The sequence below is a fragment of the Nyctereutes procyonoides genome, unplaced genomic scaffold (assembly GCF_905146905.1).
Source record: "Nyctereutes procyonoides isolate TBG_1078 unplaced genomic scaffold, NYPRO_anot_genome, whole genome shotgun sequence".
In the NCBI taxonomy this organism is placed as follows: domain Eukaryota; kingdom Metazoa; phylum Chordata; class Mammalia; order Carnivora; family Canidae; genus Nyctereutes; species Nyctereutes procyonoides.
Genome location: NW_026575043.1, coordinates 48820671 through 48838306, shown reverse-complemented (window position 1 = coordinate 48838306; position 17636 = coordinate 48820671). Strand labels below are relative to the sequence as shown.

The window sequence follows — 17636 nt, the reverse complement described above, 5'->3', positions numbered from 1 at the left end:
ACTGATGGAAGAAATCAGGAGCAAGAACAAAAGGGAGGAAGTGGCAAAAAGGGCCTTTTGGCTGCTGGGACCTTGCTCAAAACCCCCCAGGGGTTCCTGTGATGACATTTCATTCAGACTGTTTTTTACCGGAATGAGAAATGCAGGTTCTGTGTCAGAAATCATTGCAAATTCCAAATTGGTGAGGTTTCATGGTCCGCGGAAAGGCGCTGGAGGGGAAATTGGTCGACGGGGTGTTTTTTAGCTGTCGGAGCAAGCTGGCTGATTGATTGAGTGTCTCAGTCAATAGACTGCAGACAGCAGCCAAGGAACCGGGTGCAGGCGAGGAAATAGGAGGACAGAACACCAGTCAGCATAGGAGAGGCAAAGACATTGTCAGCAGAAGAAAGGGACATGGTTACCCCAAAAGCTGGGTAAACACGTAGCATACCAGTCCAGAGACCAGGGACACCCAGCCACAGTTCCTTGAGAACTCTGGGTTCCCTCACTTGCTTGCTTTGTGTCCTTAGACAAGTCGCTAGGCCTCTCTGAACTTCTGTTTTCTCATCTAAAACCAACCCTTACAATAACCACCCCAAAGTTTTATTGTAGGACTTAAATGAAATAGTGAGTTTTAAAAGCCTGATGAAGTGCCTGACACATCATAGGTGCTCAATAAATGTGAGATCCCATGTCTTTAAACACAGTGACTTAGAGAAGTCAGCATGCCCAGGCTTCAGCTTAGGCACCAAGAAGATGTGTTTGTAGGTGACAACTCTCATCCTTAAACTGGGGGCTAACGGGTCGTGTTAGTGGGTTCAGAGCCCTACTGTCCCATCCCCAGTGTGTTCAGAAAAGGTCAGAAGCTAGGGACAATTTAGACCCAAGAAAGATTCTGATTTACAAAAATCTTGTAATTGGACAGTTTCTGTAGAGGTCACTGGAGCTGGCCTTCAGGGTCCCAAGCTATTCCCGGAACATTAGAAGCTATGCACTCCTCAAAAATGAGAGGGAAAGGATTAAGCCATAAGGCTCCTCGCCGAGCAGAAATTCTTTCTCATGCTGGAGCTACCAAATCTCTTTCAGTAATAGTTGCAACAATAGTTAACAATAATCTGACACTCTGCTTAGTCTAATATTCATTCATATATTTTCCACAACCACCTCAATAGATGAGGTTTTATCCCCATTTTTAAAAAAGGGAAAACCAAGGCTCAAAGAGAGGGGAGGCTTTGCTCAAGGTCATGCTGCAATATCTTGGAGGGATTTACCAAGAGTCCCTGAAACATGGTGAAGTAAAGAATGTGCTCCCTCAGGAGTATGGGCAGTAAGGGTCAGAAAACGAGGGTGAGCTCATTGAGCTGAACCTGGAAGGATGGGTGGGTTTCTTTTTATAGAGAAAGGAAGAGAGGGCACTGCGGGTAGAGGGATCAGCTGGAGCAAAGACAGAGACTCAGGCATCTGTGTCCCCAAGTCTATTTACAATGAATAATTACAATTACAGTGACAGCTAACATTGATTAAGTGCTTACTCTGCACCAGGAATGGTGTTACGCACTTTACGTGCATCATCTCTACGAGCTGGACAGTATCATTAACCCTGTTCTGCAGAAGTGAAATGAAGTGACTTGTCCTAGATCACAGCATGCAAATGGCAGAACCAGCTTCCGAGCTCCGGGCTGCCCGATTCCAAAGCTCTGGGTGGCTCCTGGTTGGTCAGTCACTGCCCGTGGACCATGAGCCCCCAGCTAAACCTCGGAGCTTAGAAAGATCTCTGCCGGTGTGCTAGGGAGGGGCTGTCCCAAGATCCCCTGGCGCCTCCTGAGATGTGTCCCTGCCACAACCCACCCCTGCGCCCAAGCCCTCCCGGAGCTGAGTGGAACCCATCAGAGTTGGAGGGCAATCATCACAAAACTGACTGCCTAATAAAGATAAAGTTCCCTAATAAACCCGCAATCCTGCAGTAATGGGTTTGACTTTTAAAAAGCAGATAAAAGTCCCAGTGGAGGGACAGACCTTTCCCATCAACTCTTTAATCAGAATTACTGTGGAGGAGCCATTTCCTACAGGTGGGACAGCGGGATGCCTGAGCTGGCATTGAGAAATGGCCATTTCTGTGTAAAGCCAGACGTCTGCTCCCTCCAGAGGTCCCTCCCTCCCACAGGGAATCCTTTGTCAGAGAAGAACCATGATGGCAAAGGATGGGGCCTCTGGGACAAGCCTAAAGGAGGGGGCGCTGGCGGATGGAAGGGTGTGGATTGAGAACCCACTGGCCATTGGTGCTGAAGCTGCAGGGGCGGAGTCTTCTGAGAGCTTTCTGCTGCTTGATGGAGTTCTCAGGGACCAACCTCGCCCTTGGGGCTCCATCTTCATCATCACCATCGTCATCATCGTCGTCATCATCAAAAAACATATCCTGAGCATTTCTTATGTATCTGGGAAATGTGCTAAGCATTTTACACCCACCTTATGAGGCAGGTACTATGAACAACCCCCATTAACATTTGCCATCCTCAGAGGGAAAACTAAGGCCTGATGATAGTAAATTTAACTTCCTGTGGGTCACACACCCCGGAAGTAGCAAAGCAGAGATTCAAAGCCATGTCCATCTGAAAAATACAGTGCTTCCCCGACCATTGCTTTTGCATAGCGTAGTTTGATAGAGGAAAAACTTGGTCTGGGTCTACCTCTTTGATGGAATTCACAAGAGACAAAGCCTGAGACAAAGGGTGGGGTGCATGTGACCTACTGAGGGTATGCTCTCACGAGAAAGGAGGTGAGGCAGTGGGTTAGGGCAGGAGCAGAAAGCAGAGGGAAAGTGTGGTTTCCCCAAGTGTAGCCTCAGCCTGCTCCCAGGGGGGGCTCTGGAGTGTGGATCGCAGCCTAGAGTTGGTGCTACCTTGAAGCAAGGGGGCAGGTCTCTGGGACTTCTAGGTCACTTAGTCATCAGCTGTGGACTGCCTTCGTACCACCCCCCCTCGGGGGGGTTGGCATAACCTTCTGCAAAGGGCCACCTGTGAGGCATCTACAACCAATATTCCTATTCCCATCCACCTCATAGGTGGCCAAGAGCATCGGTACAGCAGCAAAGGAACCGAGTGGTGGGCCCTGCTCAGCTCCTCATTTGTCGAGGGTCTCTGAGTGTAGCACCCAGCCTCCCCAGATCCCCACTTCTCCAGGCTTGGGCTCGAAGTCCTCCAAGGCCTGGCCTACGTCTGACAAGCTCTGACTGTGATCTGGCCACACAGCCCCCGCCCCAGCTGGCAGTCTGTGTTTCTGTAACCCAGGAGGAGAGATGGGGCCCCTCGGGTGGTTCCAACAGTGTGAGGCGAGGTGTCTGACAGCTTCCCCCACTGAAGCCCTTTATCTCACTGCTCTGCTGTGTTATTTTAAAACTAACGAGCCCAGACCTCAGGAGCTCACCGCCTGCTCGCCGCCTGCCATCGAGATTTGTGGCTTGTCTGTTCTGTCCTCTCTGCAGATTTCAGTGGCAGCTTTACTCTCTGCTTGTTAGGAATTTTCTTCCAAACCTCAGCCCGAGGAAGGAGGCGTGCATGCACGTGTGTGTGTGTGTGTGTGTGTGTGTGTGTGTGTGTGTAGGAACACAGAGTCCTAATTGCACCAAACTCTCAGAAGCCCCATGCCCCCCGCCCCCCAACTGTAGTTCTAGCTGATGAAAGACTCCAGTGGGTGGTTCTGGGACAACAAGGAGAGACAAAGTCATCCCTGGGCGGTTGAGAGAGAAAGATGCCTGGACATAGCATGGAATGGGCTATCGCTGGGTTCTGAAGTAGCCACTTCGCTTGATGGTAGAGAGGCAAGGTCCCAGTGTAGGGAGGAACTCCTGAGATGCTCAAGGGCACGCCAACCTCCCTGTCCTTCCTCTTCCCAGAATCCTTTGCCTTTGGCCATCTGGGGACAGGGGATCAGAATCAGCAGTGAGGCTGGAGAACAACGTGACCTGCCCTGGAAAGTGTGGCTGGTATTTAAAGGACCGCCATGGAAGCACCGAGCATACATCATGCCATTTTATTCTCGTGACAGCCCTCTGAGGTGCAAACAGTTTGTGTTTCACCAGAGAGGTGAAGAGATTTGCCCAAGGTCACCCAACTGGGGAGTGGCCAGGAGAGTCTGTTTGATGAATCTGATCACCATGCTCTACCAACCCTCCCTAGACCCGTCACCCTGCCCGCTCCCAAGAGATGTCCTCCAACCTTGCCTTCGCTCTCCTTAGGACTTCTTCCCTTCTTCCCTGGGTCACTCTGGCTCCTGAGAGTTTCTCATGAACCCGACCCACATCTTCCTCTGGACTCTGAGGAAGGCCTCCTTGGGGGAAGGAGCATGCCTGGGGCATGTTGAAATGACCCTCTACCAGAAGTAAAATGATGCTTAGCAGATGAGTGAATTAGTGAATAGCTGAGGAATGAATGAACAGGAGGAGTCAGACACGTTATAAGCACAGCGGACCTGTGAACAACCCAGGTTTGAAGTGCACAGGATCCACATCTATGTGGATTCTTTTCAATAAATACAGCATAGTACCGTAAATGTATTGTCCTTATGTTCTTTTTTTTTAAGATTTTATTTATCTATTTGAGAGAGAGAGAGAGAGCAAGAGAGAGAATGTGAGCAGGGGAGAGGCAGGAGAGGAAGAAGCAGGCGCTCCCCTGAGCAGGGAGCCCAATGTGGGGCTCAATCCCGGGACTCTGCATCATGACCCGAGCTGAAGGCAGATGCTTAACCAGCTGTCACCCAGATACCTCCCCTCCCCATGATGTTCTTAATAACATTCTCTTTTCTCTAGCTTACTCTGTTATAAGAATATGGTGAATAATACATATAACATACAAGATATGTGTCACCTGACTATGTTATCCGTGGCAGCAGGCTGCTAGTAGTTAAGTTTGGGGAGAATCAAAAGTGATACATGAATTTTCGACTGCACGGGGCTGGCACCCCCAATCCGTGTGTTGCTCAATAGTCAACTGTGTATTTTAAGAGCCAGTCCACAAGGCTGCGAAAGTCCTATTGAGCCATCCTGTTGTTCTAAAACCTCACTGGCACAGAGCTTACCTACTTCCTCAGCTTCTTACCTCACTCTAGTGAGATACTCCATGTTACCCCCAAGAAGATCTGATCACACGGCCTTAAATGCCATCTAAATGCCAACATCTCTTAGAGGCACCTCCCCAGCACTAATGTTTTCTTTGAACTCTACTCTTGGGCATTGAACTGCTACCTGTCATTTCCACATGGGTGTCTAATTGGCATCCCAAACACCCGTCTTCACCTGCTTAGTAGCCAGCAGCTCCATCCTCTCTATTGCTCAGAGCCAAACCTTGGAGTCACTCTAGACCCCTTTATTTCTCACTTCCACATCCAATCCATGAGCAAATTCTGCTGAGTCCAACTTCAGTCTGTGTCCAGAATCTGACCACTTCTCACCATTATGGCAGTGACAACACTGACCCCAGCCACTATCTTCTCCTCAGGTGGGTGGTTGCAACAATCTCAGCTGGTCCTCCTACATTTATCCCGGCTCCCTTGCACACTGTATTCATCAAGCCCCCAGAGAGACCCTGTAAAGCCTACATCAGTTCTCATCATTCTTCTTCTTGGAACCCTCCAATGGCTTCTCATTTCACTAAGAGAAAAAGTCAAATTCTTGCAGTAGTCCACCAGCCTGTCCGTGATCTGGTCCCTTGTTACCTCCCTGATGCCTTCCCCTCTCAGATTTTGTTCCCCTTACTCACTCAGCTCTAGTTTCAGTGCATTTAAAATTCCAGCCCTCTCCCAGTAGCATCCCCACTTTTCTTTATCCTCCATTTCTCTTCTCTTTGCAACTTCCAATAGCCTCTGTATTTACCACTTAGTTATGCGTGTTTTCTGCTCCCCCTCCCTCTGCCCATCCCAGTAGAATGCAAGCTCCTCCAAACAGGGATTGTTTCTGCCTTGTTCTCTGTTATATGCTCAGTGCTGAGAACATGGCCTACACATAGTAGGTGTTCAGTAAATATTTATTGAATCAGTGCCTGAATGAAGAATAAGTGAGTAGTCCCTGGTGGCCCTTCTTGGGACCAGTCTTTACTGCTCTTGCCTCTTGAATCCAAGGCTCCTCCTACCATGAGCTTGGAGCCTTCTGTCCTGTTCCCAGCAGGTCTTGCTTGCTTGGTGCCTCCTCCAGCAGTGGCTATAATGACGCCCAAAGGGATTCACTTAGCAACGTCCCTCCCCTGGCAAGAAAATATAGTCAGCCGCTCATACTCCATGGAGAACTCTAAACCCTGTCTGCAGGGAAAGCTGGTAGAAAGGTTCTGAGGGTGCCCTGGGCTGGAGCCAGAGAGGTTACTCTTGTCTCAAGTGGGTAGGATCTTGTCCCAGCTGGGTGGGATCAGGGCTTGAACCCAGGTCAGTAGGATCCCAGGACCTGTGCACTTTCTCAGCATCACCTAATTACTTTTTGCAGCCCATTCAAGTGGAAAACCACAGCATTTTGGAATTTGGCCATTTCCCAAGTTGGGGGAAACCTGCATTCCAGGCAGTTCCAAGAATCAAATGTCCCCCTCAGCCGCTTGCCTTTTCACTAGGCAAATCGGCAATCGGCAGGCCAGCCTGAGGAGGGAGAGATGACTGGCTGAATTTGGGGTTGATGGGAGGGCAGAGGATGGATGTGTTCAGTGATGAGAGTCCACAACCCAGGCATGTTGGGTGCCTGACCCGCTTGACTGAGCTGGGTAAGAAGTGCTGAGCTGATTTTTCTCCATATGGTTCTTTTGTCCCTTGACCTGAACTTGGGACCTGGACAATTTTTGATATACAGGAGTGTTTACCCCCCCCACACACACACACACGCACATGCTCACACACTCACACACTCTCAGCCCTGAGAGCTGAACTCAAGCATTGTCGTCCTGCTGGAAGAGAGAGTGTGCTAGAGGGCTGTGCTTGTCTGTGTAGGCCACCTGCAGGGGCGGGTCTGAATCCTTTATAAAATCTGCAATCTGGTTATTCAAAGTGCAGTTCCCGGAGCCGCAGCAGCACCTGCACATCGGTTAGAAGCACAGAAGCATAGGCCCTACCCCAGACCTGCTGAGTCAGCACCTCCAGCCTAATAAGATCCCCAGGGGATTCAGGAGCAAGGAAGGGGTGGGAAGCACCTGTCTCTCTCCCACATGACCCTGAAGGACCCCGCCCCTGGCCTCCTCCCCAGTCTCAGCTTCTTTTCTCCTGTACTCCATATGCTTTGTAGCATCACCGACAATAGCCAGGACATGGTAATACCATCAGTGTCCACCAGTGGGTGGGTGGGTAAAGAGAATGTTTTATGTGTACACAATGGACTACTACCCGGCCACAAAAAAAGAAGGAAACCCCGCCATTGTGGCAACCTGGATGGACCTTATGGGCATTTTGCTTGGTGAAATCAACCAGTTTCCACTCTTGCTTCCCCCCTCCAGCCCTTCTGTCTTATCCGGATAACTGCCATGACCTCTTTCTAAATGCTACTTACTCCACTCTTGTAACCAGTTTCCATACATATTCTAGGAAACCTTCCATGGCCATCCGCCCACATTCCCCAGGCTGGATTAGGTGCTCTCTCTGTGGTTCCATGGCCCTCTGAGATCACTGTACTGTATTGTAATTCCCAGTAGAGGGATCTGTCTTGCCTTTCAGGCTGAGAGCAGAAGCCAGTCTTAGTTACTTCACGGTCCTTGAAATCTGATACTAAGTAGGTGCTCAGCAAACAGCTGTTGCATAAATGAATGACATAATGAGAGACATGCCAAGCTTCCATAAAAAAATCTTATTTCTTATTCTCTTCCTACTAGGATGAACACAAATGACCCTGATTCCAGGGCCATCTCCCTCAGAGGCTCTCAGGAATCCCCAGTCTTCTCCCAAGCTCCAATACTTTTCCTAGACATGACAGCAAAGCTTAAAGAACCACAGCCTTCACAGATTACCCACCCCTCACCAGGCTTTATTAACCTTGAAAAGGACTTGGCACCTAGACCTTAGGCGAGGACTAAAGCCCTCAGAACCAAGGCACAAATTAGCCAAATCCATCTTGTTTGTGGGCTGACTCAGCCCCATGATAAGCCTTGAGCTTTCTGGTGGACTCATGAGCCGAGGGTGTGAGCCTTCATTCTCTCCTGAAACAGGCAGGTGGCAGGTGTCTGGCCAAGTATGGGGGACAAGGGTGGATCATTCACAGGCCTAAATGCAGGCACAGGACAAGAAGCCGGGGCATGAGCCTTGGATGGAAAGCAAGACTCTTCGTCTCTCCATGTCTCAGTGCCTTCATCTGTGTAATGGGGAGGAGTTCACTAACCTGGGTGCCTTACAGAGAGTTGTCAGCATCAGCTGAGACGCTGAATTAGTACTCAACACCCTGGAGAAGCTAGCTGTGGGATGGAGGCAATAAGTGTCCCCAGTCTAATGACCAAATGCCCTTCCTATTTGTGGAATATAATATTCAAGCCAAACTTGAGATATAGCCCCTCCTCCAAACACATAAAGCAAATCCCTGTCTTGCGATGAAATTACCAAGGTTCACCCTATCCTCCCACTTATTACTTCCTTACATTTTTCAAAGTGTTTTCCAGATCTCTCTCCTTTTTCTTCAGTTGATTCTTTCATAAACAAGCAGAGCAGCTAGTGTTCTTGCCACTTTACTATCCCTGGGTCTGTTCCTCTCCTACCTGTACAGTAGGGATGACCATGCCTATTCCTAGCTTTCTGTGGAAGCTTAAACGGGATGGTGCTCGGACCGTCCTGGTGTCTGGCACAGAGCAGGTGCTTGATAAATGCTGGCTGCAGCTACAATTACATGACATGGAAAGAGCTCTGATGGAGTCACTCATCGTGTGGCTTTGGGCAAGTCCCCTTGCCTATTGAAAACCTCAGTTTCCCTACTCTATACAGAGGAGAGCCAGGGCTGGAGACCCTTCCTATTCCTCCAACACTGTTTTTGTCTCGGATTCCCCAATTGGTCTTTAACTCAATCTAGTGCTTGGGGCATGAGAATCTGTATCCAACCCAGGGCTGACTGAGCACTTTGCTGAGAGCGGGGTGCTTTGATGCGAAAAGCAGGGAAGCAACTAGGGAGCCAGGCATCTTGGAGAGTTTTGTAGAAAGTTCAGGCCTGACTTTTATCAGAGGCTGGGAATCTGCTGGTTGCCATGACTACGGAGAGCAGCATCTAAGCTCCAGGTCGCTGATTAGCAGGAATGGAGCTGGAAGGCCTTGAGGAATTCAGCACGCATGGCCCCCTCCCTCCTTGTGTGAAGTGGAGTGTGCGGCCCTTGACTTCACTGTTTTAGCTGTCCCCTGAAGATCTTGCCTCCTTTTAAGTGCTTTTTTATGCAACATCGAAGGGCCGTGTGGTAAAAACGAGGCAGCTGCCAGGATTCCTCAGCAAAGATAGAACATAAAATTTTTCATAAAGCCCTGTAAGGATGCAGATTGGGAGGCGGAGAGAGAAGAGAGGATGGGGCTATGAGGGAGGAGGGGGTGCCATGGCTGAGGTCTGAGTTCACTGAAATGCTGAGTGACATCAGATGGGCCCTTTTCCCTGAACTACTGCTTCTTTATACATAGGAGAGATGTTGACTCTGATCTATGGTTCCCACAAGGGATCAGTCATCATCCATCCATCCATCCATCCATCCATCCATCCAGTCATTCATTCAACAATTGTTTATTGAGCAAAAAGGCACACTATGCCAGGCACTATGTCCCTGGGGATTCATTGGCAAGAAAAGAGGTGAGTTTCCACTCTCATGAAGCTCACATCTGAGTCCAGAAGACCAATGGTTAGCAAACATATAAAACAGTAATTTCAAATAGTAACGAATGTCCAAGGGTAAGGCACAGCAGACAACTGTGATGGAGACAGTGAACACAGGGGCAAAATCACAGAGCATGTCAGAGAGAGCCTCTCTGAGAAGGTGACATTTGAATGAAGTGGCCATGCACAGAACTGTAAGAACAGCATACCAAGTGGAGGGAACAAAGGGCAAAGGCTCTGAGCAAAGGCCCTGTTCCATGTGAGGGACAGCAAGGAAGCCATGTGGCTGGAGCAGAGTAAGGGACAGAGAGAAGGGTAGGAGATGGGTGCAGAGGCCAGATCATGCAGAGCCTTTTATCGGATACCTGGTACAGATTACCTGGTAATCAGTTTGGATTTACTCTTAATCCAGAGGAAGCAAGATCACCAGGGATGTTTCTTGAAGACGTGCATTTCCTGGTTTCACCCCTTTGAGACTTGTATTTATTATGGCTGGGATGGGACTGAGAAGTCTATATTTTTAACAGCTTCTTGGGAGCCTTTGATAGTGTGCCAGGTTTTAGAAACCTGGGCCTACATGGCCTCTGAGTCGTTCACTTTTAAGAAAGCAGAGAAGCAAAGTGTCAGACCGTCTTGAAAAAGGATCTTAAAAGTTCTATGATATTATGGAGAATTCCTTTCTTCCTTCCCTCACAACTCCCTATCTGCCTGGTAAGAATTAATTCTGGTTTTGTTCAGGTTTTTTTGTTTGTTTTATTACAAAATCTGGGATGTGGTCTGTATAGCCAGGATGGTGTAGCCAGAGCTACAGAAAATGAGAACACGTCAGGGTGTGTCAGCTTATAAATGCAGCAACCACATTGTACCTTTTCCTCATCAAACCATCATCAGGATTTGCTCATCCCTGATGCTGGCAATGATGGATGAGGCGCTGTCCTCACCCCAAGCCCTGTTCCCCAGCGCCCGGCAAGAGCATCCCCCATCTGTCCCTGCCCTGCAGATAACCCATGCCTCCACTCCCTCCATTAGCGGAAGTCACTGAGACCTTCCACACAATGCCAGCACTTACTCATCATGTATTCATTCACTGCCAAATTGCTCACATCAGTTTGTTTTTCTTTTTCTTTTTTTCTTTTTCCTAATGAGGGCTTGTCTTTGATACAGATTTGTGTGATGGTTTCCTATCATGCCCCAGAGTCCAAAATTCTGTTCTTGTGTATGTCTAGTTCAACACTCTTCTGGGCAATACACATACATTGATAAGTTCACTGGTCACTTTTCTAAGAGAAATACGGGGTAGAAGAGAAAATGCATTGACTGAGCTGTCTGAGTTGACCAAGACATTGGCTGATTTATCTCCATCAACTCTAACATGAACGGATTAGCTCAAAGCATCACAAAAGCCCTTTCTAACTTGTTGAAACAGATGCATGTTCTCTTTAGCCAAAGCATGTGCTCTTTCATTTATTCATTAAACAAATGTTGAGTGTTTACCACACAGCGGGCTCTGGGACAGTAAGACGTGGTCCTACCCCCAGGGAGCTCATAGTCTAGCATGAGAGAAGACAATCAGATGTCAACAGCGTGTATTAGGAGTCATAGTAGCAACGGGACTGTCACATCCTGGAACAGGGCTTAGGCCGCCCCAGAACTCTGCTCCCGACATCACTGTCTCCACCTCTTCAGTGGAGATTCCTCCCTGCTGGTGGCTCAGGCTCAAAACCAGGGAGTCATCCTTGACCCTTCCCATGCCCTATTCTCTCCCATCCCACATTTAACCAGCAGCAAATGAAACGAGTTCTACTTTCGAATATCAGAACCTGACCACATCTTGTCATCTTCATCCCTGACCCACTGATCAGAGCCTGGACAGTTACACTAGTGTCCCTGTCTCTGTCACGCCTCCCTTCTGTCCTCTGTTCAAGCGACTGGAGTGATGCTTCCAAATGTAAGCTGGACCATGTCACTCCTCTGTTCCAAAGGCTTCCCATCTCAGCCACAGACCTACAAGACCTACAAGACCTGAACCCTGGTCCGTGGTCTCCCCTCTATCCACTTTAGCCCTGCTTGCCTTTTCTTGTATATATTATATATATATATGCCAAGGGTCTCTGAACCTGCCATTTCTTCAGCCTAGAGCACATTTCCCACTTCCTGCAGGTTGACCTATGCAAACTTCTACATTACCTGACAACAAATTTACCCCCCAAATCCTTGTGGCTTAGGACAACAACAAATAATGTCTCACAGTCTCTGTGAGTCAGGAATTTGGCCAGGCGACTCTGGCTGACCATCTCACATTGAGACAGTGGTCAGATGTCATCCAGGGTGGTAGTGTCATCTCACGCTTCACTGGGACTGGAGGATCCACTTCCGAGGTGACATGCCCATGTTGGTGCTGACTGTTGGCAGGAAGCCTCAGCTGTTCTTCACAAGAGCTTCTCCACGGGGCTGCCTGAGTGTCCTCACATCATGGTGACAGCTTCCCTCGAGTGATCAATCCAAACAGAGAGAGGCAGAGGCTGCCTTTGTGACCTAGTCTTGGAAGTCACACGCTATCACTTCTACTGCCTTCTAGTCATTAAAAGTGAATCACTAAGCCCAGCCAGTACTGAAGGGGAGAGAAATTAGGTTTCATCTTTTGATGGCAGGGCTGTCAAAGAATCTGTGAACACATTTTAAAACCACCACAAACTGTAAGGTTAGTCCTTAATCCTTTAAACCTCCATCCCATTACTTCTTCAGAGTGGTCTTCCCTGACACTCTCTACGAAAGAACAGTCACCCCTTCCCATTACACTGGCTTATTCTCTCCATAATTTATTACCATCCAGTAAGTCATATTATTACTTGTGTATGTCCTTATACCTCCATCTCGAATGTAAACTCCTTTATCACAGAGGACATTCCCCCTTATTCTCTACAGCCCCACACTTAGAACTGGCCTGGACACAGGTTAGCCCAGGCCAGGTCAACCATGGGAAGAGGCAAGCTTTGCTGGGGACCAGGCAGACATTGCAAGCTCTGAGTGGTTTGAAGATCCAGGGCAGCATTCCGCATGAATAGACTGGAGGCATGGAAATGGAACCCTCACAGTAAGAGAAGCAGGGCCGAGAGGTGTATGGAAGATCGAAGTTCAGGAAGCCTAGAGTTGGCGGTGAGGAGGTCTGGACAAGAATCCCCATCCCTCCTGGGCTTGCAGCATCTCTCACCTCTGCTTCTAAAGATGCACCGATCAGCAGCTGACAGAGATGGATGTGTTTTGCTGCCCTTCCTTCAATATTGACTGGGTTTGGCCTGCTCTCTAGGCAGCCCTAAGGAGCAGGGGGCTTATCAGATGCATTCATCCTGAGTCATAAAACCAGTCTTGAGGCACTGGCTGCAGGTGCTTGGTGGAAGAGAAATCCTAATGCCTTTGATCAGTGCTTGATCTGGACTCTGCAGAGTGAGGAGGGAGGCGAGTTTACTGGATGGTGCCAAATCCACCTGCGCCTCTCAAACTCCTGACTCTTCTTGGTTGGGGGCCCAGAGGTATGAGTGACAGTGTTTTCAAAGACAGAGTACCCACGGCACCTCCTTCCTCTTTTGAGGACTCAAAGAAGGAGGTGGGACTCAGGTAATTTCCTAGAGTTGCCTGGGACTCTTCTCAGAGGCAGAGGAGGGCACTTCAGGCCTTTATGCAAAATACATGCATCCCAAGTAGGTGGCTTATACCTGCTAAGGACACCAGAGTGTGGAGGTTTGGTTCACAGTGAGGTAAAGGGAAATGGAAAGGCCTTTTTGTTTGCTTTGTGTTATCTCATTTTGTCTTCATGACAATTCAACAACATAAGGACTAATGTTATTCCCTGTCTTACCATTGAGGAAACTGTAAAACAGAGAAACTGAGTCCTCTATCTACTAAATGGTGAAAATAGTATTGAATCCAGGGATATCCATTCCATACAGAGATAAGGCAGGGAAATGGGACAGAACTGGTGAAGGGAGTTGAAACTAATCCTATCATGCTTTGGCCTCCTCTTCTGCTTTGAACAAGGAAGTGAAACACTGGTTTCCAGCCTCTCCCTGTGGTTCTGTCAGGATAGGCCAGGCAATGCAACAGTAACAAATAAGCCCCTAAATCTCAGCTTAACCTGACAAAGGCTTTTTTCTAACATACATAGTCTGATGTGGCTTAGGTCTCTCCTCCAGCAAGTAAGCTTCACTTTTCGGGGTATGTGGCCTCCGAGGTCACTGCAAAAAAGGGAGAGAGAGCTGGAGAAAGCACACAAACCTTACTGCCTCAAGCCAGACGTGACTCATGTCACTCTCACCCAGAGACCAGTGGCCAGATATAATCTCTTACGGCCCCAACCTAAGTGCAAAGGAAGTTGGGAAATATTAGGATGCGCGTGAATGATTGATGAACATTAAGAATTTGTCATATTCTAGGGCGCCTGCGTGGCTCAGTTGGTTAAGGTTCTTACTCCTGATTTCGGCTCAAGCCATAATCTCAGGGTCATTAAAATTCTGAGTTAAAATTCTCTTTCTCCCTCTGTTTCTGCCCCTCCCCACCCCCACTCACATGCACACACACACACTCCCTCTCTCCCTTAAAGAAAAAAAAATCTATCATATCCTAACATTTCCATCTCCTTATTTGTTCCCCTGTAGGACAGAACCCCAAAGCAGCCCTCTGGTTCCAGCTCAGGATGGACCCTCGGAGAAGCTGAGCCAGCATCTGGCCACCGAGGCCTTGGGCACCAACAGCTGGGAGAGAGACAAGGCCTGCCGGGAGCTCAGTCCTGCCAGAGCACGCAGGTGAGATGCCACCCCCACCCTCTCTTTGGTCCAGTGAGGAAGTTCAAGTTAAGGATAAAGAAATGAAGTTTGTCTTTCTGGTCACTCTTCATACCCACTTCTCCTTTCCAAGTTCCTCTTTCAGACGCTTAAATCCAATAAAAAATGAGCTAACTGGGGCACCTGGGTGGCTTAGTGGTTGAGCGTCTGCCTTTGGCTCAGGTGGTGAACCCAGGGTCCTGGGATCGAGTCCCGCATTGGGCTCCCAGCAGGGATCCTGCTTCTCCCTCTGCCTATGTCTCTGCCTCTCTCTGTGTGTCTCTCATGAATAAATAAAATCTTTTCAAATAAAAAAAAGAAAAAGCAGATTTTTTTCTGTAGAGTACCTGATAGCAAATAATTTAAGTTTGAGGACCAGATGGTCTCTGCCACAACTACTCAGTCCTGCCATCATAGCACCGAAACAGCCACAGACCATATGTAAACAAAGGGGCATAGATGTATTTCAAGAAAACTTTATTTATGAAAAAAAGGCTAGATTCAGCCTGGGGGCCACAATTTGTGGCCCCTGTCTCAAATGAGAGAGCTAGTTCCTGTCCATTTTAATGACTCTATGAGCCACTGATTCCCAAGTCATGATTTCAGGCCACATCTGTCTCCTAAGATCCAGATCTTTGCATTCATTCCTTAAATTCAGTTATTTGGCCAAGATGGCTGTAGCAGCCAATAGTGACAGGCACTGTGCTGCCATCTGAAGACACAACATATTACTGAGGCTCGGAGAGGTAACGTGACTTGCCCAAAATATAGCAACCAGTAAGTGGCAGAGTGAATTTTGAACTACGGTCTCTCTGATCTTAAATCCTAGACTAACATCTACCACATTATACATCGATGCTAATGAAAAAGCCAATCTATCCCCTGACTTCTATTTTTAAATTTTGCACCGTGCATACATAAAGCCTAGTCTGTCTTTGGCCTCTAGAGAATCAATTTTGTTGGCAGCACTGTCTTTATAATCTGGCTTCACCAGCTGGTTGGAAGTTTTATTCCTAGTCCTCAAACTAACTTGCCCCTCTCGTGCTGCCCTGGGCTTGTATCTACCCCATCAGGGACAGGAGGAAAATGAACATAATGTGCTTGCCAGCAGAGTGCCCCCAGATACAATCCCTGCCTCTTCCTGTTGAATCAGAGGGTGTCAAGCCATTTTACAGATAGGGAAACTGAAAAACATAGGTGGCAGGGTCAAGATTAGCCTGAAGACCCCTAATCTGGTCCAGATTCTCTCCTTGTATCCTGGAGTTCTTGGTTTCCTAAGGCAGAGGTTCTAAACCATATTAGGCACCCATTTGAGAATTACTTGGAAGCTAGGAGTGCTGCCCCCAGAGAAAGTGTATATACTCCAGAAATACTCCCCCAATTCCACGTACCATTTCAGAGAATTCATAGACTTCTGGGGCCAATGAACAAGGTTGTCTAGTTAAGAACCTGAATTCTGAAGAAGTGGTTTGGGAAGCCAGAGTGGTTCTCACAGATGAAGTCTGATCCTCCACCCAGGCTACCATCTTGGCTGCAGGCTTTATTTAGGCTCTGATTTCAACAGGGGAGAAACAGTGAAGTCCTGTCAGCTTAGAGAAGTGAAGGTCATTATCAGATCTGGAGAATGGTCTCCAGGAAACAAAACAAAGTGGTTTTCATGTAAGGCTGAGGGAGATGGAGAGAGAGGGGAGAATTCGTACTTTGAAAACATTACCCATTTCGTACTTTGAAAACATAGAGACACATCACGTACCAACTGGGCAACATTGAGCAAGTTGGTTTCCTGAGCCTCAGTTTTCACAACTATAAAATGGGAATATTGAGCTCTAATTCTCATAAGGATTAAATTAGATCACATAAGTACGGATCCTGACAGTGAGCCTAGAATATGGGAGGTGCTTTTTTTTTTTTTTTTTTTGAGAGAGAGAGAGAGAGAGTGCACACATGCAGGGCAGGGGCAGACATAAGGAGAGAGAAAATCTTAAACAGGATCTATGCCCAGCACAGAGCCAGATGCAGGGCTCAATCTCAAGACGCCGAGATCACAACCTGAACCAAAATCAAGAGTTGACACTTAACCAACTGAGCCACCCAGGTGCCCCAAAAGGTGCTTTAAATGCTGGCTAGGGCCTCACGGAGCCAGAAGAGCAAGTTCTGGGCATGAAAATCTGAAAAATGATGCCATGTTGTCAGTTTGATCGTGGAGTGTCCCTTTGGTTGTGGAATTGCCTTGCTCCCTTCTCTTATCTGAGACCCACTCTCCAACGTGATAAAAAACACAATAATGGTGACAATGTTAAAAGTGATAATAAAAAGTCACTTGGCATATAATAAATAAATATATAGTAGTTGTGATATTATGCATAATTATAATAATAGAAAGGGCGCTTACATGAACTTGCTCTGTGCCAGACCAGGGCACGTTACCTGAGTGAGGTCCTCATTTCTTGTGACAAACTTAGGACACAGGTCTCCTGTTTTATTACCATGTCACAGATGATGAAAGTGATACTCAGAGAGGTCGCTGAGCTAAGAGGTAATGGAGCAGGAATGTAAGTGCAGGTGTGTCAGCTTCTAAAGCCAGCATTCTTTATTGTTGCATACTCTGTATGTTTGACCACCATGTACTGAACCACTCTATGTCTGCACAGATTTAACTTCTGCATATTTCACTGCTGCTTATATAACTGTGGTGTACTGATATAAACACTATTCTGGCCCCTCCAGCCCTGCTGGGAGGGCACACCAAGGCACACAGGGACAGGAGGAAGAAAAAAGGTAGAGGCACTGGAGACCTACCTAGATAAAGGCATTTGGGATTTGTTGAAGGGGTTGATTGATTTTCCCCTTCTCACAGACCTCAAATCTATCCAAATCCAAGGTCTTTCTCCATCTTACCCCATCACTCACATGTGAGTGGAAGACAGTGGTTTCCAAATCTGCTTCCCTGGAACCCTGGGGTTCTTGAAAGAAGTAAGAACAATTGTCTGAAACAATGAGATCTGTCTCTATTTTATAAGGCACAGTTTTAAGGGTTTTTTTCCCCCCCT

At 47.8% G+C, this 17636-nt stretch overlaps 1 protein-coding gene across 1 annotated transcript in view; it reads left to right on the top strand.

Moving 5' to 3' along the window:
* SRRM4 (serine/arginine repetitive matrix 4) overlaps positions 1-17636 on the top strand; it is a 146809-nt gene that overhangs the window by 92754 nt on the left and 36419 nt on the right. The window contains exon 2 of the mRNA XM_055323229.1: positions 14422-14568. Coding sequence (XP_055179204.1) covers positions 14422-14568 — 147 coding nt within the window. The remainder of the gene's footprint in view (positions 1-14421; positions 14569-17636) is intronic.